This window comes from Melitaea cinxia, chromosome 30 (assembly GCF_905220565.1).
Source record: "Melitaea cinxia chromosome 30, ilMelCinx1.1, whole genome shotgun sequence".
Classification (NCBI taxonomy): domain Eukaryota; kingdom Metazoa; phylum Arthropoda; class Insecta; order Lepidoptera; family Nymphalidae; genus Melitaea; species Melitaea cinxia.
In genome coordinates this window covers 1,357,283-1,384,633 of record NC_059423.1, presented here as the reverse complement: position 1 = coordinate 1,384,633, position 27,351 = coordinate 1,357,283, and the positions used below count along the sequence as shown (strand labels likewise).

The window sequence follows — 27,351 nt, the reverse complement described above, 5'->3', positions numbered from 1 at the left end:
ACTACCTATTTTATTCCAACTCTTGAAGATAGCGGTGAATCACTCAATCAATCTTCATTTTAAAAATCTTTACAAACCATTTTCTTTCTACTTTTTAAAACTATACCTTTATTATTATTTTGTTTTTGTAGTATTGATGTTGGGTGTACTTAGCGACATCTGTCAATCAATAGTGTAAGATTTAATCTTATTATCATAAACTAGATGGCGCTGTGCATCTTTTCAGGTAGTCAAAGTTACTATTAAGCCCAACAGATGGCTTTAACAGCTACTATTTTTCAATAACGTATAATTGAAAATGATAAATAAAATGAAAATAAATCGAAATAATTAAGTGTGCTTCCATTCAATAAATTGCATAAAATAATTATACAAGTTCAATTAATATCACTCACACGTTTTCGTTAAATATGTTCCCAACAGTTCCACGTGTCCATAACCAATAATTTTACTTTACCATTGTGTACAACAGTAATATACAGTCCAAACTTTTCAATGTTATTAATATTCTTAAATTAGTTAGTTTTTTTAACAAAAATAATATAATTCTGTTTTTGTTAAACCGAACGCATCCATTTTAATACAAATAAAAATTCTGAAGCTACTTCGTTATTTAAAAAAAATAAGACGAGCCAATACGATTCGAAAATTCATCTCACCGGTCAAATCTCGCGCTGTGATTGGTCTGCCAATTTAACAGGTGCTATGCGTCATCCGCCATAACGTTGGAATTTGAGAAAGTACATGTTTGTTATACGTGATCATACGATTAATTTGTGATTAATATATTGTTATAAAAGTGCGTTATATGTGTAAATAAACATGAGTGAGTGGTATAGAATGAAGAATGGTTTCAACAACAACCATAATTCATCAGAAATGTCAGTGGAAACATCTTGTGAAATGTCAGATTCGTTTAATATATTTTCCGATAATTTGAGCCCCATACCGGCTTCAATAGTGCCTAGAAAGTTGGACTTTAGTAGTTTGGATGACGATGAGTGTCTTGGGAATGTTCCAACAGTCCCCGTGTCTCTCAGTCCTCCATACAAGAGAGTCAAAGCTCTGAAGTAAGTAACCAATCATTATTCAATCAGAACACTTCACGCTACGAAATTACAGCTTGTTCAAACAAAAAGAAAGCTAGACGAGGTTTGCATACCTAATGAGCACTTATCGTTCCATATAAAACTTTTGTTTATGTTAGAACATCCACTTAACAAGCCATGACCTCAACAAGTCACTGAATCAATAAACGTGTTAATAGTACACTTCGTTTGTTACTCAACCGAGTTAACTGTAAATTCTAAATCGCTTACGCTGTTTTTCACTTATAAAACACTTGTACGGCAGTAAACTTTAAAATATTCAAGTTCATGTTTTAGAACTTTTGAACTGAAAACAAGTTCTGAGTCGTTCTAGAAGTTTCTGAATAACTTAAGAATACCAAAACAGTTGATCTGACGTAAATTTTATGAATTTTTTTTATAAAAAGTACTGTTTGAATGAAATAATGAATGACACAAAGTGCAATAACAAAAACAAAAAAAAAAAAAAAACAAAAAAACAGATATATAAACACACTTAAATAACTAAATTATTGTATAAATGTGTTATGATAAAAACTTAAGAACATTGATATAAATATCATAATAAGTTTAGTCCACAAATAACTTTAAAACGGCTGGTGCATTTTTTGCCCAGAGAATCGGCATAGAGATTCAATGGGGAAATGCTGCTAGTATTCTTGGCACCATTCCACGCAGACATGATCTTTACCATAACTATCTATAAATATGTAGTTGTTAAGTTATGAATTGTAAATATTTATATTTTAATAACAATTTGATTTACAGTTATTTACAACGCAATAAAGATTTAAAGAAGTTACTGTGAACTTAAATAATAATAATAACTTTCATAGTAAGTTTATAAAAATACATAATTCTTAACATAATATTTCATACATTTTATAACATTAAAAGTAATACTCTTAATCAAAATATCACTGAGAAGTAACTCACTACATGTTTTTCTTACTAATTATATATTAATATTGTTACTAACAGTAACTAGCTACTGCCTACAACTTCGTCCGCGTTGAATAGTTACTTAAAAAAACTCAATTTTGTAACATTTTTCATTAGTGCTCAGCTCCTATTGATCCTAGCATGATAAGATATAGCCAATTGCCTTCATTGATACATGGGCTATCTAACACTGAGATAATTTTTCAAATCGGACCTAGGAATAGTGCATAAGATTAGCACATTCAAACAAACAAACTCTTCAGCTTTATAATATTAATATAGATTTGTCTTCATATAAGTATAGTATAAATAATACTTAAAAACTTAAGTAAATATTTCACCAGGTGTGGTTAAGCTTTATCCAGCACATAGCTACGACTAGACTTTAACAGCAGGCGAAAAATAGGCCATCAGGACCTGTTTAGCCTCAGTTAAGAAACTACAAATTTTAGATTCATGTTTTGTGAACTGAAATATATCATTTACATATAAGAAAGCAATGGTAGGAAAGACTAATATTTCAGACAATAGCGTTATTCATTGCCGGTGAAACGATCCCAAAAAGTTTTCCAAGTCAGTTATAAATCTAATTTCCTGTTAGGACACGTCTCAACATGAACTCTGGACATGTTTTGTTGAATTATTAACTTGTTTGACTGGTTCCTTGACAATTTGGGTCGAGTAACAGAAAGTTGTTTGTATTCTTTATTTTTCACATACTAATTTTTGCATATTTGATATTAGTTAAAAATTATTAATAATAAATCTATATATTAATACGTGAAGCAAAAACATTGTCCCCGTTTTGATGAAAATTACACGGACGGAGGAATATAAAATTTTGCACACCTATATTTTATATAAAGAAGGAGTGTAGAATGCTAATTTTTTTTTTTTAATTAAGTTAATAAAAAAACATACACACACTACCATATATTGACACACACAGGCATATATACCCTTTTGTTTAATTTTTAAATTTAATAGCTAATTTAAATTTAGAATGGCAACCATTAGTTAATATTATATGTTAAATTTATCTATTTAGGAACTTGTATGTTTATTATAACAAATATATAAGTATTAATTGAATGGGTGAAATGATATGCAGTAATTATATTTCTCATTATACCTGTTTTTTTTTTTTTTTTTTTTAATGAATACTATTATTTATACACCTATTGTGTACCTACATATTTTTTTAATATACAAACTATAATACAAAAATGACAATGTCCATGTAAATACCACATATTTAGCTGTTTCATGTTCTTCCGTTAAAATATAGTCTACGTCAGTCAGTGATAATGTATCCAGAGTAGTAGCAGTCTCCAGATGAAGAATTTTTTTAAATTACTCTAGTACTTTTTGAGTGCAAACCGCACTACAAAAATACTATATAGATATAGATGTGGTTTTCACTAATATATTGTGGTAAGCTTAACTTAACATTTAGAGTTTATTTCATGGTTATCGATTCATAAATAAAAAAATTATGACAATTTAAAGAATCACGTTGAACTGATAAATACCCAAAACGTGGACGAAGTTGCAGGCACAGCTAGTTAAGAATATTATATAAATATTGTTTTTTCATTTTCAATTTTGTTATCTTAAACTCAATAACTTACATTTTATCTTTCAATGAAAGTTTAAAAGATGCCGTCAATTTGTTAAACCAATTTATATCAAGTATTCAATTATCTGTATAAGTCAATTGAACCGAGATAAGAGATGTCAATCTTTAATTATATGTACTGTTATAAAAAAGATAAATAATTGTAAAAGGAACGCTTGTGATCTTAAGGTTTACCTATGAAATAGTGACTGTGAAATCTTAAAAACTTTTATTTTAAAAGAAAATCCAAGGATATATCTGCTTTTACTAATATTATAAACAGGAAAATTTGGTATTTTGTTTGTTTTAATGGATAAATGAATAACTATTTGATTAGTTAAAATTCTTTTATTTCATTCAGGATTGTATGCTATTACTGAGTATAGATAAAAATGGATGGCTGAATTATAATGTATGTAATGTAGGCGTATAAATTTCGAATGATTGCACGAAATTGAATATAATTCTTATTATTACTATAATTTTTTTTTTTTGTTATTGTTATTGTCAGGACAGGAAATTAAATAAGAAAAAATTATTCACTCGCGAAAAAAATAATTGCAGTATAAAGTTCGGTAAATCAGCTAGTAATCTAGTATAATATAAATATTATACCAATTACCAATTTTCAAAAAAGCATCTCAAAAAAACAATTGATGTGTCTAGAACCATATCTTAGAGCGTGAGATAATAGAGAAAATGATTTGGACTACAGAAGATTAAGTGTGTTTCGTTCATTAAATTTTCAAGACCAAAAATCGTGGAAAAGAAAATACCCAAAGCTAAATTCCAAACAAAGATAAAGCCTTTTTGTGCGTAAAATTTCGGTTAAAATCAGTTAAAGTACAGTTGTCCGAACAATAACAGTGAGCATATGATTCAACAGCTGACATCTGCCGCAAAAAAAAAAAACACCTACGCGGGAAAAAAATTACGCCATGTCGAAAACACCTTTGAAGAAAAAAAAATATACGTGTTTACATCTTAACACAAAGAAATAGTCTTTTATTAGGTATTCTCGCATGATTTACAATGAAAAGATGAGTTTCTTCTAATCAAATTGGAATTTATTTAAAAATTGCGTATAATCTGTTATTGGATTTCCAGTTCTAGCTTCTTCTATAATGTTTTCTTATACTTCTGTTTTCAAATTTCACGATTCGAACTTTTATAATATCAATATTCAAATTTCGAACGTATTCTGTTGCGTAATATTAAAAAAATAATTAATTCGAACCTAATATTAAGGCGGTTAGAGTTTATTTTTGAATATATAAAACCTATTCCTTGCAATATTGTCAGGTGTTCTAAAAATGAATAGTTCAAGTTTGAGAAATGTCTTAAAAAAATAACCGCTAAGACATTGTGATAGAGCGTATTTTAAAAATAATTTCGACCTCAGGTGTTCAAGACGTGCATGTGTGCGTTTGATACAAGTGTTTTTGTATTACGGAAGTGTGCGTGAAGGGAAGTTAGGGGAAATTAACAAAGGTCAAACTTTTACGATTTTTGAATGAGATCGCTTTGTTATGATTCAAGATGTTATTATTACTTACTCTTAAAGCTATTTTAATGTTATTAAAATTACGATTCTATTTTCGAATAGTTCTCGCGTTTAACTTTACGTACAAACGTAGCTACGCAAAAATAAATTATAATTATTAACCGACTTCTAAAAAAGCACGCGGTTCTCAATTAGACTTTTTTTTTGTGTGCTACCACCACAGGTACAGCGTTTATCTGGGTATACTGATTTTGGTGCTTCATTATACATCAAAAGCTGGTGCTCGTCATATGATCCCATTTAAATTTAATCGAGATCTGACGAGTACCTTTTAAGTTATTACTAATTATGTTTTATCGACTATCTATATTATTATTACTTTTCGATATAATTGAAATGTTTTTTTTTTCGTTTACGAGCATATACAAATTATTGAGTCTGTGTTGCTAAAGATTTTATTTTTTATTCTAGATTGTTCGATAGTCCGCACACACCGAAGACGCTTCTAGAGAAATGTTCGACCCCATCTCATCACCCCCCTAGATCAAGGCTATTTCCGCCCAAAGTTAACGCGCCGACTGGTAAGTACACTTCAAAAGAATACAAATAATCACTAAAATTGTTCTTATTGTCATTTAGCAGCTTAAATTATAAGATGCTTACATTTTAATTTTATATAAAATTCATATAAATTCCTTTAATTTACGAAGGATTATGCCACGATTTTTTTTAAAGAAAAGTAATATCCATGGTCTCTGCATAGTTTTTCATACAAAAAAGGTTTAATACAATCTTTTTAGCTTTATTAAAAAAAAAAGTTTGAACAGTTTTTTGACATTATCCACCCATCCTTGTGTTAATTCATCTTGCACCTGGCTGTTTTTTTTTCTTTTTGCAAACTTAGACACCATTTGAAAATAAAATACTTAAGGTCTGTGCTAAACATAATTTGTGTTTTTAACCGATTTCCGATAAGGGAGGAGGTTTTCAATTCGATTGTATTTTACGACGTTTTACGATGTAATTAGGGTTGCCAACCATACTTTATAATAAAATATTCTACTTTATTTTTGGTAAATATACTTTATACTTTTGCATACAAATAAAGTATATGAAAATACTTTATTTTCAATCTTTACTGTGATGCGTGAAACAAAATACTCAATATGGGTACTTAACTATTTAACGATACACATAAGGTAAAACGGATGATGGAAAGGATTTAAAATAACTGAACGAAATGTTAGATGTCAGATGTGGTGTTTTGAATGTGGCAGGACAGGTGACAATCTGACATTTGTCACAGATGTCACTACTCACTATCAACGATATTGTAGAAAAATTGACCGTTGGCTTTGTTTATATGTAGTTAAGGAATCAATGGTTGGAAAAATGGTTTGACTTTAGCGAAGATAACTGGCTTTCAATACTTCCTAACGGGTCCTTAAAAAATGCGGTTAAATTTGAACATTTTGAAATGATAATTATAAAAACTAAATTACAAGACGGATTAAATATTAAGATGCAGGATATATATTCCGAATGTATAAGACAAAAAAATCACTAATGATAATAAAGAATTTTCAGTGAAAAGTACAGTTGAAAAATGGCAATATATACTTAAAAATGCACCTGATAGCTTACCAAATATAAAAAAAATTTCTTACTCTCTGTTGCCACTACTTAAGCTTTCACTGAAAGGGTTTTTTTAGTAATGAATCTAAAGTAGCGAGAAGAGAGAAATATAGCGTCAATAAATTTAATTAGAAACGAATTTTTATTTATTTAAATTTAAATATTGATTGTTAAACAAGTTTGAAACATTTAAACATAACAAAAAATTGTTAGCATGTGCTAAAGGCACACAAAAATACGTTTTTAAAGCAATAAAAACATAAAATTTGAAAAATACTTTTTTTTTTCTTCCAAATACTTTATTTTTTCCTATCCAAACCATTTTATACGTTTTATTTTGTCAAAAAAAGTTGGCAACCCTAGATGTAATTGAAGTCGGTTTGTAACCGACGTCCAAAAAAGGAGGAGGTTCTCAATTCGACTGTATTTTTTTTTTTTTTTTATGTATGTTACATCAGAACTTTTGACTGGGTGGAGCGATTTCGACAAATTTTCTTTTAATCGAAAGGTGGTGTGTGTCATTTGGTCCCATTTAAATTTATTTGAGATCTAACAACTACTTTTCGAGCTATATCTAATAATGCGTTTTTACTTGACGCTTTTTTCGTCGACCTACGTTGTATTATACCGCATAACTTTCTACTGGATGTACCGATTTTGATAATTCTTTTTTTGTTAGAAAGGAGATATCCCAAGTTTAGTACCATGATAAGGAAACCAGGATCTGATGATAGAATCCCAGAGAAATTGATGGAAATTCTTGAAAATCCGCAATAACTTTTTACTGGGTGTACCGATTTTGATAATTCTTTTTTTGTTGGAAAGAAGATATCTTTAGTTTAGTACCATGATAAGGAAACCAGGATCTGATGATGGGATCCCAGAGAAATCGAGGGAACTTCTTGAAAACCCGCAATAACTTTTTACTGGGTGTACCGATTTTAATAATTTTTAATTTAATCGAAAGCTGATGTTTGTCATGTGGTCACATATAAATTTTATTGAGATCTAATAACTAATTTTTGAGTAATCTTTGATAACGCGCAGTTACTTGACTATTTTTTCGTCGATCTACGTTATATTACTCGTCGATGTAATTGAAGTCGGTTTTTTTTTCGTTTGCGAGCAAACACAATTATTTGAGTTTGCGAACAAACAAAAAATACATGTTATATAAATACTTGTTATTAATTATTATATAATAATGTGTTATAAAATTGTTTCCAAAAAAAGAATTCAAAAATTAAAAGCGTGTGTCAGCTACGATTGAAATTTACTCCTTCAGATCCACTGTCTAAATAGGCACAGAAAAAAGCTTACTAGTCTGAGAAAAAGATTAATATCATATCAAATGGTACATAAACGAATTAAATAACGCCATTTATCGATATGTGACGTATCGAGATGGCGTTATTAGAAAATGTCGTCGTCTCCCACCTTATTGGGGGGAGAAACGTAACGATATTCAGTAGATTTCACTCATCATATTTTCTTTCATACCAGGCCTTAAATAAAAGTCGATTCTTAAGGAGTTCACTCCAATAAACCCCAAAAAAGACTTTAATGGCCCTTTTAAAACATTATGGCGATTCCTTATACTAGTGAAGATTATGACTGGTGCGAAACGAAATTAAACTTTTAAATTTTTCGAACTTAATATAATATGTTTCAACAAATATTAACTAATGATTTTTTTTTTTCTTAGGCATGCCGTCTGGCTCGAGTCACCACCTCCATCCACCGTCAGACGAGGACAGTGCACTCGGTAGCTTACCACCCGACGAGTTTGATGACACTAGGTCTGCGAAGCGGCCGCTGGCCAACATCAATCCTTTCACACCTGATGGTAAGTGTATGAATTTAATATTTATTCGTCATACTCTCTAAAAAGTCTTAATGTTATCAATTTTATAATGACATTTTATTGAAGTAAAATTTCTTTTTTATTATTTGAAATTTACTAAAATGTTAATTGTTTTTTATTACTGACTCAGTTACGGTTATACATGGTGTATTTATTGTATCTTTGGTTTAAATTTTTATAACGCACGTGAGATTGTGGTGACTATGGGCAAAACACACGAGTACACCATTTTTGGCACGAACTTGTGGAGGCCTATGTCCAGCAGTGCACTGTGATAGGCTGAAATGATGATGATGTAGCAGAATGTAGCTCGTAACTGTTCAATATTTAAAATATCTATGTTATATATTCGCAATAAAGTGAATTTGAATCTAAATAATCCAATTATCTGATTGAATGTAAAATTTGATTTTGACATTAGTATCAATGACGGGGGGTTAAGAAGTTTGATTGAGTTATTTATGGAGTGTTTGTGGAGATGTATAGACAATGTTAACAAGAGAGAAAGAAGTCTAATGAAATTATTTATCCCTACATTATCGTTTATATGCTAGATTGCTATATATATGTATATATATATATATTTTACCTTGCATTAAGCTTGAACCCACCTTAGGAACAGACCACTGTGTGTGTGTTAAATATAAAGAATTTTATCAATATTTAAAGATTATTCCTAAATTTCAGGACAAGCACTGAACAAGAAGAAGAGAGCGCTGTCAAAGACACCTTCAACATCGACATGGGGTGAGGCGACACCTGAACAACCGGCGAAAAGGCTAAGAGTAAGTTCTGACACTATTACAATAATCTCTTTGTTTCAGTAGAAGTGTTGTAATATGGCTTGTTATCTTCTCTGATGAATAGGCTGTATAGTATAAAATTGATAGTTTTTAAGAACAGTCCTTTCTGCTTGTAACATACCCTAATGTTTTACATGACCCCCTTCCATCCAAGTTGAGTTACACAACACTTAAACAAATACCCCCTTAGGGATTGTTCATAAAATACGCTATCAAAATATAGCAGTATCTTCACTTAACGTGACGAGATGTGAGAATATGGGTGTGGTGTGGGTCTAAGAAAAATATTAGGGGTTAGCTTTAGCCTGTAATATCCCACTACTGGGCATAGGCCTCTTTCCCCATGTATGAGAAGGATCAGAGCTTAATCCACCACGCTGCTCCAATGCGGGTTGGCGGATATATTCCCTAGAATAGTTGAAACCTAATAATTATTCGTTCCGAATCGAAAGATCTAAATTTTTTATGTTACTGACAGAGATGAACATATATTGAAATTAATATAATACATAATTGATTTTTGATCAAAAAGTATATTATTAGTAAGTAAAATATTTTAATGCTCGATGTGTTGGCCTTCAAATTTGAAACTATAGAATAGAAAATCCAGTGATATTTTGATAATTCGCAAATTGTTGTAATTAGTCGATTTTTTTTTTCGAATTGTTTGTCGCATTTTGAATAGTTGTAAATTCTGATTATTCGAAATTTTTCGAATTATTCGATTTTTCAAGCTATTCTATTTTTTTCGAAATATTCGTCGAATTTCGTATAGTTCGAAAATTCGGATTATTCGATTCGAAATTCGAATCAAATATATTCGATTTGATTCGAACGATATTCATACACCCCTAAAAATATGATATTTGTAGTTTTTTTTTTTTTTGTATTTTTTGTATAACGAAATCTGTTAAAAACTTTTTTATGACTTTAAAGTCTGAGGTGTCTGTCTGTTGTGATGTAATATTTGTCAGGAGGTCGCTGAAAGGACTCAAAGGACAGGGGTCCAAAATGGGCCAAAAAGTACGAGAGGCGGCAAGAGTACGTAGAGGCTTTGGTGGTGATTTGTAATTTAATCATAAGGACTCATAGACATCGACTGAGCTCTCGACTTTCGACTACAGTTTGTGAACATCAACTAATATTAATTAAAATATTGCTCAAAAGGGGCACTATAAAACAATTTATTCTCATTCATACTCTAGCCGACCCCACCTTTGACCCTCCCAAGAGCTCTGGCCACCTCACTCACCACGGGTATACAACACTGAAGAGCAGTATTATTTGGTTGTCATATTCTGTAAGGTCGAGGTATTTTCCCAGACAGACTCCAGGATATATCCTACTTCAATAAAAGACGTCTTAAATTAAATTTTTGTCCGTGTCCTAGGAGTCGAACATATCGCGCTACAACGTGGAGTTCGTGGAGCTGGAGGTGATCGGGCGCGGGCAGTTCGGGCGCGTGGCGCGCTGCGTGAACAAGCTGGACGGCTGCGTGTACGCGCTCAAGCGCTCGCTGCGGCCCGTGGCCGGCTCGGCCGCCGAGCGCGCCGCGCTCACCGAGGTGTACGCGCACGCCGCGCTGGGCAAGCACCCGCACCTCGTGCGGTGAGTGGGACCGTCTCGTACGCTACAGCTAGACCCCCGTATCATTTCAGCCTATTGCAGTCCACTGCTGGACATAGGCCTCCACAAGTTCGCGCCAAAAATGCGTGAACTCATGTGTGTTGCCATGACATGTGGTGACTACCACGCTGGGCAGGCGGGTTGATGACCGCAGGGCTGGCTTTGTCGCACCTAAGACGCTGCTGCCAGTCTTCGGCCTGTGTATTTCAAAGCCAGCGATTAGATGGTTATCCCGCCATCGGTCGGCTTCTTAAGTTCCGAGGTGGTAGTGGAACCTTGTTATACCTTAGTCGCCTCTTACGACACCCAAGGGAAGAGGGGGTCAGACCCCCATATACTGACATCGTCTATAAATGTTTTTAAAAATACTCTGTAATACTGATCTAAGTGCCCACCTTCAACAATTTTTAACCTAATTTTAATCATCACCATCATTAATAAACAGATACTACTCCGCCTGGGCAGAAGACGACCACATGATAATACAGAACGAGTACTGCGATGGAGGCTCGCTTCAACAGTTGATGGAAGCAGGGCCTCTGCCGGAGAGTGAACTGTTATTGCTACTGGCTCATGTCGCTGATGGTCTTGCGTGAGTATTTATAAAATTTTAATGGCTATATTGACAGATAAACAAAAATCAAATCTTTTATCTTAGTTATATATTAGTATAGAAAATTATTTAAAAGATACATACAAAATACCAGTCAAATAAAAGAAGAAAATCTGGTGTCTAAACTGAATCAATTTCATTTCAAGTATTTTGTTTTAATTAACAATTTAGAAATGTAATAAATACAAACAATTTACAAGCAAGAAGTTCTCAAAAATATCACGTGAAGCAACCAATCGTCTCGCCAGTAATCTTCACTTATAAATCTTTACAATAATGCAAATCTATCCGCAGCTACATCCACTCCCAACACCTAGTACACATGGACCTGAAACCGGGGAATATCTTCATATGCCGCGGCGAGGGAGAGGCGCAGCCCGACTCTGATGATGGCTACGACGACGATGAACCCTCACCGGAGCCCCAGCACAAGTATAAGATAGGTGAGGATAGACCAGCCATGTTAATAATCTTTGCATATTTTGGGGCAGGGCACAGTAGAATATATTCTGTTCAAAACCTAGAGCAGCCCGACTGGAAGTATCTCAACCTTATATTACCTTTCTCAGAAGATCACAGCTAAATAAAACTGCTATTTAAAATATCTTGAGTTGAAGGCGAAGGTAGAAAGATATAGTTGGGTGGTGAGGGTAGTCCGAAATTATTAATGACATAAAAGTTTAGTTTTTAAATCTTATGTCTGTATTGTAGTATTCTTATAATTTACTAAACTAGGTATCAATTTCTAGGTGACCTAGGCCACGTGACGTGTGTATCATCCCCATCTGTAGAAGAGGGAGACTGCAGGTACCTCCCAAAAGAAGTGTTACAAGAGGATTTCTCTCATTTGACCAAGGCTGATATATTTGCTTTTGGTGAGTAAAAGTTATTTATTTTACGATATACTTATAATAAACTGTGTAGTGGATTTTTTTTAATACAATGATAGGCTTGCGTTTGATCACTATTTCACCTGATCATAAGTGAAAATGCAGTCTAAGATGGAGCACGCTTACCTAGAAGTAACCTATTCACTCGCGACTTAAAGATCCCCAGGTTATAATTTTCTGGAAACACAGACGCTGGTAGAGAGTTCCATTCTTTGGCTGTACGGATCAAGAATGTACTAGCGAATCGCTCAGTGCGTATAAGGGGAATGTCAACCATATAAGGGTGGCGTAACGCAGAGCGTCTGGTTGTACGATGATGGAAGGGGGAAGGGGGAATCAGGTTATGGAGTTCCTGCACACACTCTCCGAAGTGTATCCGATAAAAAACCGACAGGCCGGCCACCCTCCGTCGATGATGCAGGCTTTGCAGCTTTGCAGCGACCAGTGCATTATCACCGATGAGCCTCCTGGCTCGTCTCAATCGACTCGAGAAGCTCCAGCTGGTACTTGGCTGAGCCATCCCAAAGATGAGAGCAGTACTCCATGCATGATCGAACTTGCGCATGATATAAATTTAGAAGCTGTTCCGGAGTGAAGTACTGTCTCACCTTCGAGAGGACGCCCAGTTTTCTGGCAGCTGTTTGAGCCTTTGTCTCTATGTATGAGCCGAAATTGAGGGTGGATGACAAAGTAACGCCAAGAAGCTCTAGGTGGCCGGTTATGGGCACGGGCACACCTCGGAAAGAGGGAGTCAGATGGAAAGGACTCCGCTTTGCCGAAAAAAGACACGCCTGGGTCTTAGAGGCGTTGAACTTGACCAGGTTTGCATCACCGCAATCGGAGACAGCTTTAGTGGATGCGAGTAGTCGCCTAAAACACCGAGCAGGTTCGATTCCCGCTCAGGATGGAATTTTTTACTTGCATAAATATTTATTTTCAAACTTTTCCGGTTTGGATGTCTGTCCTTGTAGGTCTCAACTGTGCTTCGGAGAACACGTTAAGCTATCAGTCCCAGTATTTTTCATACATACCCGATAGCAGTCATTACTCATAGTAGTGAACATATTCGCCAACCCGCAGTTGAGCAGCGTGGTGGATTAAGCTCCAATCCTTCTCCTACATGGAGAAAGAGGCTTATGCCCAGCAGGGGAATGTTAGAAGCTGAATGCATAATTATGTATTAATTTAAATAATTTCACCAGGTCTAACACTATTCGAAGCGGCCGGAGGCGGTCCGTTGCCGAAGAACGGTCAAGAGTGGCACGACATCAGGGAAGGCAAGCTGCCCACTTTACCAAACTTATCAAGAGAGTTTAATCAATTATTAAAGGTAAATATACCATTTCTATTAAATAAAAATATGACTGAAGTCCAACCACTAGAGGGAATGGCCTCTAGTCCTATAATTTCATTTGGGGAGGGGGAGAGCCTTGACGTAACTCAAATGTGTATTTGAAGTATACCTTTGTTACTAAAATTGGGTATTGAAGTTATATTTAGTGTAGGGGTTGCGAATATCTTTCGTTCGAATCGAATAACTCAAAAACTTCGCGAAATATCATATTTTTAGGGGGTGTGTGAATATCGTTCGAATCTAATGGAATATTAATATTTGATTCGAATTTCTAATCGAATAATCTCAATTTTCTAATTTTTCGAAATTTGACGAATATTTCGAAAAAATCGAAGAACTTGAAAAAATCGAATAATTCGAAAATGTTCGAATAATCAGAATTTTCGAACTGTTCAAAATTCGACGAATAATTCGAAAAAAAAAAAAATCGAATAATTAGAACAATTCGCGAATTATCAAAATATCACTGGATTTTCTATTATTTCCAATTTGAAGGCCATTACATCGTGCATCAAAATATTCTACTTACAAAAATATATACTTTTTGATTAAAAATCAATTACCTGGAGAAAACAATTGCTCAATTTCAATATAGGTTCAGGTAGGCAAGAAATCTTTTCAATCCATTTGGTTTTTTTAATTATTAATTTCCGTTTGAAAAAAATCAAATCTAGGAAATTTTCGTACTAATTGTTCTATTTGTGTAATTATATTTCATGGTATAAATAAAATGTATATTAATTGTTAATTTCATATTTTAATATCGAACATAACAAACTCTGAATTCAAAGTACTCCAAAAATTATTATTAATATAATAATTCGAAAAAAAAAATTCGAATTATTCGGAAACTTTCGAATTATCCGAATTTTCAAAATATTCGGGAACTTTCGAATAATTCGAATTTTCGTTTTTTTTTTTAATTTGTATGATTTAACCAATATAATATTTTTCCTCTACTAATTTTATTCAATAAAAAATAAATAAATAGACGAATTGGTTACATCATTCATGAAATGATCTTTACACATACTGTGTAGATACTATAATAGGCATCTATGCATACACACAATATAATATCGTAGTTAAAGCCAGTTCTTAATGCTGAATATATTAAAATTGTATAATTTTTTTTCGGACTTTATTTCCCGATTAGTAATTTTAAACAGATACTAAAATCTCACATAACTTTCAGAAAATGGTGGACCCGGATCCGAACCAGCGTCCCTCAGCGATTCGTCTCCGTAGACACCCGTTACTACACCCCGCTGGCAACAAGAGTAAAGCCCAGCTACGTAGAGAGTTAGCAGCGGCAAAGCTTAAGAACGAGCTTTTATCTCGCAAGCTACAGGAAGCGGCCAGGTGTGTATAACATACAAAGATGAAACCGGCCAACTGCGAATCAGACTCGCGCGCCGAGGGTTCCGTACAAACAAAATTATTAAAAATATTTTTATTATATGATGTAACTAAAGATTTATGCTTTTCTCAATTTTTCCTTTATTTGTGCTATAAGGCATTGCTTTATTTGAAATTTCAAGATTCTGAGTTCACGGGACGTACCCTGTAGGTTTTGATTCCCTTGCCGAGTGTCGAAAATTCGCAGCATTTTGATTGCTTAGGCTTAAAAGTTTGATTTTTTCACAGCTCCAAGGGACAGTAGACCTGAGTATTTGGTATGAATTTCAGTTTGATACGTCCACGCGTTCCTGAGAAAAAAGGTCTTGACAGACAGACGGACGACAAAGTGATCCTATAAGGGTTCAGTTTTTTCCTTTTGAGGTACGGAACTCTAAAAACGACTGAAGTAAAACTCATTTAGCTCCATCTAATCTATATCTCCCTCTCAATTTCTGTTCGCCACGCCCGATCACCGTTTTCTTAACGCTCTCGTCACGCATTCACCAGCTTACTCACCAACTCAATCGTGCTTCAAAAATACATAACCCATACACTGAATATAAATGTGTGTTATTTGTATGTATGTTTATCGAAAAAAAAAATGTAGCTATATAAGTCAGCTATTACCTGTAACAAGCAATTAAGTCCTACCTGAGGAACAGAAGACCGTGTTTGTATTTACTTATTAATAATACTAAAACACTAGAACTATTTCGTAACGGCCTGTATATTATATACTAGCGGACCCGTGCCCACTTCGTTGGGAGTTAATTATTTTTGTGATGCAAATATACAGTAAAGTTTTCATCTCGCTCGCACATCTCCGACTTGATTACATATACTTTTCACTGAATATTTCGTTCAATAACAATAAAATATAGCGTATATCATTCCTCAATAGTATAGCTTTCTGTTAGTGAAAGAATTGTCATGATCGGATCAGTATTTCCGAAGATTACCCCCTACATACAAACAAATTTAAAAACCTTACCTCTTTATAATATTAGTATAGATGACATAATTAAAATTATAACAAATCTTTAAAGTATATTAAAATATAAAAGCACGAATGTATGCGTGCTGTAATGGACTTGTAACCTACATACAAATACATACATAAATCAGACGCGTTAGCGGAACGGTCATAGCGCTGGATTGCGGCTGATTGCCGTGGTCTGGGCGTTTGTGTTGTATTTTGTGTTTCCGGACCCCCGACAGCAGTAAATCCTAGTGGGTCGTTTAGTGTATGGCGTTTATTTATTTTATAAATAAATCTATTTATTAGTGCCATTATAACATATATAAACATTTACTTGGACTATGCTTTCCTTTTTTTCCTTCTGGTCACACAAAGAAAGACTTAGGTACGCACGTAAGAAGTTATACTTTATTGGCTAGCTAGCGTCACGTTGCTAACTTCGTCTTCGTTGACTAGCTAACTTCAGGGTGTCGGTTTTTTGTGACGGTGTGCGCGCGCATCGTAAAATTTACTCTCATCATTTTTTCCTACTGCATCAAAAGTATTATAACTTCAAAAAAACAAATAATGGACTCGCTGGAACATCATTAATCATATAATTTTATTACAGGTGTATAAAATCGTTAACACCGAACTTAGTGAATCAAGAATCAGCGAAATTCCGGACAAGATCAGCGAAAAGGTTGCAAAAGCCACGAGTCGACTCGAACATTGTCGAGATCATTCAATCTGTTTCATCACCGCTGAGGATAGACAGACGGACGGACAGTAGGAAAAAAATGGCAATATAAAACGTTACATGACAGAATATTACAAAGCTTTGAAAAACCAGATTGTAATAAAATATCTAAAATTTGATTATTATTAATGGAAAACTCGGTAAATTTATATGTTATTGTCACAAATATCAAATCAGATAGTTGTTAAGTCACTTACAGAATTTCTTTTGTATCTACTTGTGTAAAGTACATGTTGAAGATAACTGACAATTTAAAGGAGAAACAATATTAAAAGTACAGTTAGTAAGGGTAACTAAAAATTTCCTTAATTTACACGATATTAAATATTAATATATTTGAATAGGGTACTATTTATATTATATAATTAAGATAATAAATAAGTTTCAAAAACAGTTTTCAAATTTTTTTATATCTAATAGGCCTTTTAATAACATGATAATTTAAACCATTCATACAATTGTGACATTCCTAAAAGAAACACCTTAGTGCTCTCCAAATGTCATATTCTACCCACCGACCACTCTTACAAAGGCTGGTTTAGGGAGTGGCCTTATACCCTTTCGTTTAGGGGTACATAGAGATACATGTATGCAGTAACTTTAAAAATAACAAGGTATAGGTAGAGAGGATGTAAACAATTTATCTTTAGTATTCTATCATTAAATCCTAAAATAAGCAACTAAGTGTAGTCAATATACTTAAAAAAAACTATTTGTAGTATCGATTGTAGTCCAACTACGAAAAGTCGCAAATCCATTAAATTTTTCAAAGTATCTTGCTAACTGTACTAAAAACAAGGACTCGACTCTAGAATCATCATAATAGAATTTTGCAAAGGATTCATTATAAATTTAAAACTGACATTTTGTTATAATCCTGTGTCTATCGATCATAGATACTCGATAAGCAAGGCTTAGATTAATTAATATAAGATAATAGTTAGTAAAATAATAATAAGAGCTTCAGTGTATTAATAATTGCTTAAAAGTTTATTTTTTTTTTTAATTAAAAAACTAAATGTCAAACTCAAAATATTAAAACGTCAAAACATTTTTTGCCACGTTTTTAAAGGAAAGTTATAGATAAAAAATCTATAATAGACAAAATGTCAGTAATAGTGACTTTTCTAAGACTTTTTAGTTATATACAGAAATATGACACAATAATCTGTGTATTTGATGTCTTTAATTAATATTTTAAATAACTTTTTTGTTTCATTAATGTAAATTGCGTTGACTTTTTACAAAATGCAGAAAAATAAAATCAGTAAAAAATACAAAAAAAACCTAAAAACTAATAGTTGTGTCATATTTCAAATTAAAAAAAAATGTTACCCGAATATGACTTGACCTGACTCGAAAGTGCCTTCGGAGAAACAGCTTTGTGATTCATGTATTATTATAACGAATTACTGTATAAATGTTATTAATAATGGTTATTTTGTGGTTTTTAAAGATTTCTTTTTTTATTAATAATATTTTTACATTTTATAATATGAACTGAATTTATCTGAATAATAGTTTTTTGCGTACCTGCATACCATTTTACCTGAATAATAGTTTTCTGAGTAGGTCTTTGTTAACTCAGATCAACTGTTTATATATATTCATCCACACGTTACAACCATATTTGATTATTAAAATACACAAAACGATAAAAATGAACGCAAAATAAAAAATATTTCTTAGAATATTTTCACTCTTTGTTAAGTGCTTTGACAGACAAAGTACTTATTTAAAGATTATGAAATACCAGTAGAGACCCATAAGCACTTATTTAAAATCCCATAGAAAGCATATAAGCCACACAGGTAGGATAATTGAAGACCCATTTTAAATTTTACCATTTTTATGTTCTTAATAAATAAAAGAAATGTTTAAACTGACCACAAACGAAAAAAGTAAATCTTCCATTAAATATCTTGATGTGATATCACTGAAAATTAATCTTAGGTAAGTATAGTTTAGTGGAGCCGTTGAATCCACTACAGCCAGTTATCGAATGTTAGTTTTTTAATAATAAATATGTATATTTATATTAAATGTGTAAGTGTAAAGGAAATTAACAAAAAATATAATCGCATAACATTTTCTTTTATTATAAACGATCCTTCCGATAAGCTTTAATTGTAATTGTTTGAAATTAATAATTGAAAATTGTTTTTGAATTACCCCCAGATTGATTAGTTTTAGAATAATAAACAGATTTACTTTTAAATATGTTTAAATGTGTAAAAATTAACTGTTGAAATAATGTAATTATAATAAAAACAAAATGTAAGACAAATGACATACATACTATCATTACATAAGCCTACATTTTCGTTCTTCGCTTAAAAAATAGTAGCTTGTTATATAGACTATATTTGTTTTATATCAGCCTTATTAATGTCAAGAAAACCTATATATCCTAAGATTATGCGTTAACAAACAATATTGCTTCTTGAAAATTAAAATACGGCCAGTTTCAATACTTGATTCTCTGAATTTGCTTACAAGAGATAGAATTTTGACGTGTTCTGCTTTGAGGGTAGTTCAAAATTGATTTTCAATTATTTATTTTATTAGAGATTAATAATTAAAGCAATTAGTATGTAAGTTATATAAATGTATGATGTGAATTTTTCTCTATCCTTGTCCATTAGATTTAGTTTATATAATATTAACGATAGAAATAATAACAGGGTGTTTTGATTAAAAAAAAATTATAAAAAAAATTAATTTGGAATTGTTATGTAAACTAGTAATATTTGTAAAAACTTATTTGTAGTACATTTTTTTTATATATGCCAAAAACTAAAATGATTCAAACTGAAAATAGTCCTCTATATTTACATTTTTATACCTTATAAATGGGTTTAGTTTTTCGTAATCTTACCAATAACGACCAAGTTTCTGCCTTTGAATTTGCTAACCTAGAAATAGAATTTTTAAGCTCTATCGATAGTAGGCAAAACCAGAAACAGCTAGTAGGCATAAGCCATAGTAAGCAGCATAGTAGCAAGCCATGTACACCTGATAGCCATCGTTGCTCATAGAAGGGAATACATCCGCCAACCCGCATTGTAGCAGTGTGCTGGGTTAAGCTCTGATCCTTCTCCAACATGGGGAAAGATTCAAGGTATAAAAAAAAATGTACTATAAATAATTCGAAATGTAAAACATTCTTTTTCATTCGATAAGTTTTAGGTTACCTATCACAATTTATGATTCGGTATAAAATGACGCAGCTCTTTACATATAAATAAATAAATTGTTTTCTCACTGTAAAAAGCTAAGATTTAAAATGATAATTATTAAGTTTTATTAATGATTCCTTCTACTGTGCCTTTTATTAATTATAATTAATGTAATATAGCCTTTGGCCCTTTTGTTTTATTATTAGAAGTGTAACTTACATTGAAATGAATATTGAAATCCGCAGCCGACTTTGTGAGAGTTACGAACGGGTACTTCGTTAGACAATATTGATTGAAATAGGTACGTAATTGTATGAAAATAATATTATGTTGATTTGATATATATATATATTTTTTGTTTAAATTCAAAACCATTGTAGAACCACTCTTGTATAACGCTCTAGGTTTCTCTTTAAAGTAATAATAATTAAAATCACTGTTACATATATATTTTTTACCTAATATTAAGAAGAATAAAAACCGTACTTGCATGTAATAATTATAATTCATTAAACATTATTTAAAAATATATACATAGTGTTCTGTATGTATATTAAAACTATAAATATGTAAATAACTCAAAAATTACTTGATCTATTTCCTATGTCAAAGATTTTAATTATTTTAATAAAAATAAACATTTCCATAGGCAACTAATATTGTAGTCTTTCCCGGTTCCTATAAACCCAAAACGCTTCGTTTTCCTAACGAATCGTTTTTTTTTTAATGTAGGCATTAATCAACGCACAAATGCATAATTAATGTAGTACAGAAAACTTTTAACCGTGCTTTTTTATTTCACAGATTATTTTGTCTATTTTATTATTATTTTTGTAATATAATAATGAAGTTCCTCGTATGGGAATCGAAATAAGTGGTTGTTAATAATAAGATTTATATTATTTGGGGCTTGTTCACTGGTTGTGGATAATGTTTATCCAGCTTATAAGTTACGAATAGCCTCAAACAGTCGGCGAGAATAGGCCGATAGCACCTATTTCATCTCAATTAATAAACTACAGCATTTTGATTCACGATTGCGCATAGAAATATCTCATAAATATGTAATTCGACGGTAAAAGAATAATATCATAAAGTTTTATCTGTCGGATACCGAAAACCGTCGAATAGCGTTATCCACGACTGGTGAAACAGGCCCTTAGCTTAAAGTATTTATGGCTTTCCACTTGGTGGGTTGTCTCTAGATGTACGGATGGATCTCATGACTACTGTTTTTATATAATATTGAATGAAGGCTGAATGGGTCAAATCTTACTGTTTGATAATTCAAAAAATCTTTTTCTAATGTATATATTGTAATGTCAGTTTGTTTTCTTTTTTTTTTTTGTAATTGAATACCAAATATTAAATTTGTAATTAGTAACAATGTTGCTGTTCTTTTCGGTTGTTGTTCAGATTTGACCAAAGGTGAGGGTAGCTGTGAATGTAATTTGCTATATGATTATTGTATTGAAAAAATAAATGGGCTTGTTTAAATTATTTTACTGTTTTATTTTATAACTTATTTGTTAGGGTCGATTAATTACGTTATCTATTTTAGAAGATAATAGAATATAATTAAATACAGCTTATAATCAGATTAGTTTTGGAAAATTAGACATGCAGGCTGTTCTTTTGTTTGCTTAGTTTAGAAATCGCACGTTCAGCCTTGTTCTTTCGAGCCTCGCAATATGCGTTATTTATGGACGACCCCTTATAAGTAATTTTCATCCTTCTATATTAAATTTGGGCTCTTTTAAATAGTGATATCCACAGCAGTGGGACGCTATAGACTTTTTCAAGCTTACGTTAAATTTCACCCGCCTGTAAGCCTATATCTTTTTTAGTGTGGCTGGCATCTTGTTTATCATGTTTTTATTAATTTATCATATCAGCTTTTTCTTTCAAATTCAATTTCTTTACACATCTTATAAATCATCTATAATTTTAGCTGGTTTAAATTTTTCTGACGAAATATTTTAGACTGCCATCACTGGTCCACCTCTGTGTGTTTTTACATGACGACTTAAATTATTTTTCCTACTAAATTTCTTTTGACAAATGTCACATTCGAGTATTCTTGTACAAATTTGGCTCTTAACGTGACGATCTAAATCAGAATTCCTACTAAATTTCCTTTGACAATTATCACATCCAAATGATCTTTGACATATTTGGTTCTTAAGATGACGATTTAAATCAAAATTGCTACTAAATTTCTTTTGACAATTATCACATTCAAATGATCTTTGACATATTTGGCTCTTAACATGTTGATTTAAATTAAAATTGCTACTAAATTTCCTTTGACAAATATCACATTTAAACTGTTTCGCATTTGTATGGGTTTTGATATGATCTTTCAAGGACGACTTCCTATCAGTAATGTACTTACAATTTGTACAAGAGAAAATATTTGTACACGAATGCACACGTAAATGAAACGCAAATAAGCTTTCCTTAACTGTTTCATAATGACATATATTACAAATGTGTTTACCGTGTTTTTTTGTTTTATTCATTTCATTTATCACTTTTGATAACTTGTAATCCTCATTTTGTTCATTAACATTGTCTATTTCTGAATGCTTTATGTAATCCTTTGTAATAAAAGGTAAATTTTCTTGACTGTCATTTAATGATTTATAAAACTTAGTCGTATTAGAATTTTCATTAGTATTTTCTGTTATTTTTTTAGTTTCATTGGCTTCGTTTGAAGTAGTTAAAAGATAGTTCGTAAGATTATTTTGAGGATTGATTTGTTCTTCATTTTTATTTTCTGCACTACCATCAAGATTGTTATAAGTTGGGACACCTAAAAAGATTAGAGAGGATTTATATAAAGAAATTAACACAGGGTGTGATTAATATTGTATGCTGTTTTGGTCTAAAAATATACAATACAAATACAAACACCTGGCCCAAGACAAATATTTGAACGACCTATACATTTGTCTTGAACGAGCTCCGTCCACTAGACCAAAATCCAGTTGCCTTGACCACTGTGCCACTGTCATTATAAAATAACAGCATTCTTTTATGGGTTCCGAATTGGAAGATTTATAGTCGAACAATGTAGAACTTGAGGGATAAATATCTATTTCATATCATCTATTTTTATACTATTCATTAAAATTATTGAATTTTCAAGCAGTCAAGAAAAACATTGCAAGGGAACTTTAGAAAACTTTTACTGAAGTCTCAGATAATGTTCTGAAATATATATCCACCAGATGGCAGTCGAACATTTCAGAAAGTAAGACCTCATTTTTAAATAAATTTTTGGGCATCAGTAAAATATTTACAGTTTAAAGGTTAAATATATGTTGGCATTAAATGTATTTGGGCTCAGATTAATAAACGAAAGGTTTATTAATCTGAGTATTTGGGTATGTGTATTAAAATGCATTTACCTAAATTTTGAAGATAGCTAAGAGGTGAATTATATCTGTGAATGTTAATTCCGAGCATATCAACAAATTCCTCTCCATAGAAAACCATTAATTCAGTGAATTTTGGAATTATTTTTATTGTCCTGTAAATTGTAAATGCGAAAAAGGTATTAACTTAGACATAAAATTTTGTACGCTTATTGACCATTCTAGTGGTTTAACCAAATAAATAATAACCTGTAATAAAGCTTTCCCTTGTACTGGTAAGCGACAAGATTCTGTTCGCTCCAGTGTCTCGAGCAGTTAACATACCGCATCCAGTTAGAATTGTTCGCGTTTGCCGCGTCCACGTAATGTGATTTATTGTTCTTACCATCGTGTATCTATAACCATATTTATCAATCAAATTCCTTTCCTTTTTCCAATAAGAATTTTTCCTGTATATGTGGGTGTGTGTTTGGGTGTATCTTGGTGTTTGGGTGCGTCCCTATCGAAAAAATCTCATAAAACATGGACAAATGCAGACCAAATTCTCATACAGGGTTATGAGAGTCTATGAGATCTGATAGATTCTTCTAACTCGGTATGAGAATTTGGTCTGCATTTGTCCATATTTTATGAGATTTTTTTCATAGGGGTGTGGCTAGTTGGATAAATCGATAATAATAAATCATTCATTCGCCAGATTGGTTTTAACGGAGAGCGTACCATTTGAAAATTAAAATATATTTTGAAAATCCAAAAACGCACAGCACTTAGTTTTATATTATTATTTTATTGTAGATATGTTGAATTATTTATGTATATAATGTATGTTGTTGAACAACTAAACGAAGAATAAACAATAAAACATATTTCGATATTAATATAGATAAGTTTTGGAGCACATACTTGCCAACAGTAATCTGATGTCACTTCAGACGTCTTTCTGCCTTGGTAGGGTCCGAACCTAATCCCTCGAGGCAGGGTCAGTGTTGTGAACACACCTATACCTGCCCCTTAAACACATATTTTTTATAGCTTTTATTTGTGTATTTTTAAAAAAAATTAAGCTCTGTTATATTAAAACAATAAATAATTCAAGTAAATATCATCGAAATTAACTAGTTCACATAATGAGTAAAAAGAAATTTATTTGAATTCTTCAATTAGGGATTCTATTTTTGTAATTTATATTTCAAACATATTTATATACAATATTATAACGGCACGTGTTGACGTTACTAAAATGGCGGCCATACGTAATAGGAACTACGGATATATTTATACGCTTCAGCCTGTAATATCCCACTGCTGGGCATAGGCTTCTTTTCCCATTAAGGATCAGAGCTTAATCCACTACACTGCTCCAATGCGGGTGGCAGATACATTCCCTACTATGAGTAATGATCGCTATCAGGTGTGCATGATAACAACCGGGACCGACTTATTAACGTGCTGTCTGAACCACGGTAGGGAGACCCACAAGTACTGCACAAACACCCAGACCACGGCAAACACATGTATGGCCAATACAAATGTTTGTCATGTGCGGGGATCGAACCCGCAACCGCCAGCGGAACGGGTAAAATCTAACGCCAACGTATATTTATCACCTATATTAATTTATAACGCACTAAACAAATGTAGGTGGTTCTAACTTCAACCGTAATTATTGTGTTACCTCATAACTTGTTACTGTGGACCGATTTTGATTATTCTTTTTTTAATCGAAAGGTGGTCCTTGTTATGATCACACATAATTTTGAGCGAGATGTAACGAGTACTTTTTAAGTTATACTAATGCGTATTTATCGTTTAATTTTGAGAATAATCATGATTATGTATATTGTATATGTGAAGGCTTGATACCTGGAATGGTGGAAACTCCAAGGTGTAAGAAGACATGTGGTATGGTGAGGGCTGAGAGGGGTACAGAAGGATGTGTCGTACACGGTACCTAATTTATATAAAATAATTGTTTTAAAAATTATAATCGTCAAACAAAGATTTTTGTTTTTTAATTTTGATGTTATGATTTTAATGAGTGTAAATGGTAATCATTACATCATCATCATTACAGCCTATACAGTCCACTGCTGGACATAGGCCTCCACAAGTTTACGCCAAAAATAACGTGAACTCGTGTGCTTTGCCCATAGTCACCACGCTGGGCAGGCGGGTTGGTGACCGTGACGCTGGCTTTGTCGCACCGAAGACGCAGCAACCCGTCATAGGCCTGTGTATTTCAAAGCCAGCAGTTGGATGGCTATCCCGCCACCGGTCGGCTTTTTAAGTTCCAAGGTGGTAGCGGAACTGTGTTATCTCTTAGTCGCCTCTTACGACACCCACGGGAAGAGAGGGTGTAAATGGTAAACACATTAATAATTAAATAAGTATATAAAATGTTCGTGACAGCTCCGACTTGCGACTGGAGTTTACTTCACCAAATAAATATTGGGAGCGAGTGAGTGACAACCTGTCCCGAGAGTGACATTTAACAGCGCATTTGTATCTTGCGCGAGAAAGATAAATGTATTTTGAAGTTATACTTTTTTTTTGGCGCGTTAGGGAAAACCTTGACAAAAACCGACACTCTGAAATTAACTAGTCAACGAAGAAGAAGTTAGCAACATGAAGTTAGATAGCCAATGCATTATAACTTCATAGGTGCGTAAATAAGTATACACATACTTTTTTTTTAAATCTAACGGTAATTGTTCTGAAGGAGTAAACTCCCGTTGTTTCGGAGCTGATGCACACATACTTTTTTTGAAGTAAAACTTCTTAACGCATGCTTAACTTGGGGGTATGTTGTGAATGTGTGACGAGAGCGTTACGAAAATTATGATCAAATGAAGCGAACGGAACAAAGGTGAGAGGTGCGAGCATACATTTTCTTTCTCTCTTTCTCGCATAGCTAGTTGCGTTTCGTATAACTAAGACAAGTGTAGGCCTATTGTGCAGAAGTTTTACTTCAGTCGTGTCGTAGCACACTCGTTTTTTATTTTTTTATTTTGTGCATTTCCTACCTCGTCATCAGGTATGATTAGCAAAGGACCGTGAATCGCACAATATTCATAAACAAATTCTCCACACTCTGAGCAAACTGCAATTTGAATATGTTAAGATGTATTTTATACTGTTCATTAGACAAAAATATGATTTAATCATAATTCACTTTTCTATCAAAATTGTCACCTTATATAGGTATCATTATTAATATAAAAAAACTCATTAAAAAAAAGCTGTTTAGTAAATTGAAGTCGGTTTTTTTACTTTGATAAAAAATCACAATTATTTATAAAACAATATGTTATGACAGCATAATAGTGAACCTAAAATAATTGTCGATCGAATAAAATCAAATTTACACAGACAAAACCGCGTGGAGCGTCTAGTGAACGATATATTTTTTACGTTTTCATACTCACATATATAATCATCGACATTAGTTTTCTCAAAATTGTAAATATTTATAAGATTTCCTTTTCTTCGATTATAATTATTCATTCTTATAATTAAGTACTTTAATTAATATAATAACTAAAACAAATTTATTTACATAATTAAAATCATTAATATAAATGCCAGTTTGGTTTTTATGCAAAAAAATTGAGACTTAAGGTAACACGCTTGCGATAAGTAATGCTGGAGATGCTTGGAAGTACATACATACAAATAACTCTGCTTTTAAGTGATGTTCTCCTTCTGTGGTGAGTAAGGTGAACAGAGCTATTGTTGT

The 27,351-nt window shown here is 32.3% G+C and overlaps 1 protein-coding gene across 1 annotated transcript in view; it reads left to right on the top strand.

Moving 5' to 3' along the window:
- Positions 1-716: 716 nt before the first annotated feature.
- The window catches only part of LOC123668062 (SID1 transmembrane family member 1), a 53,344-nt gene continuing 26,709 nt past the window's right edge, over positions 717-27,351 (top strand). Inside the window, exons 1-11 of the mRNA XM_045601856.1 lie at positions 717-1,070; positions 5,624-5,733; positions 8,493-8,633; positions 9,339-9,436; positions 10,845-11,062; positions 11,526-11,672; positions 11,988-12,136; positions 12,443-12,568; positions 13,786-13,913; positions 15,133-15,299; positions 16,928-17,030. Of these exons, the coding sequence (XP_045457812.1) occupies positions 823-1,070; positions 5,624-5,733; positions 8,493-8,633; positions 9,339-9,436; positions 10,845-11,062; positions 11,526-11,672; positions 11,988-12,136; positions 12,443-12,568; positions 13,786-13,913; positions 15,133-15,299; positions 16,928-17,030 (1,635 nt within the window). The 5' untranslated portion in view covers positions 717-822. The remainder of the gene's footprint in view (positions 1,071-5,623; positions 5,734-8,492; positions 8,634-9,338; positions 9,437-10,844; positions 11,063-11,525; positions 11,673-11,987; positions 12,137-12,442; positions 12,569-13,785; positions 13,914-15,132; positions 15,300-16,927; positions 17,031-27,351) is intronic.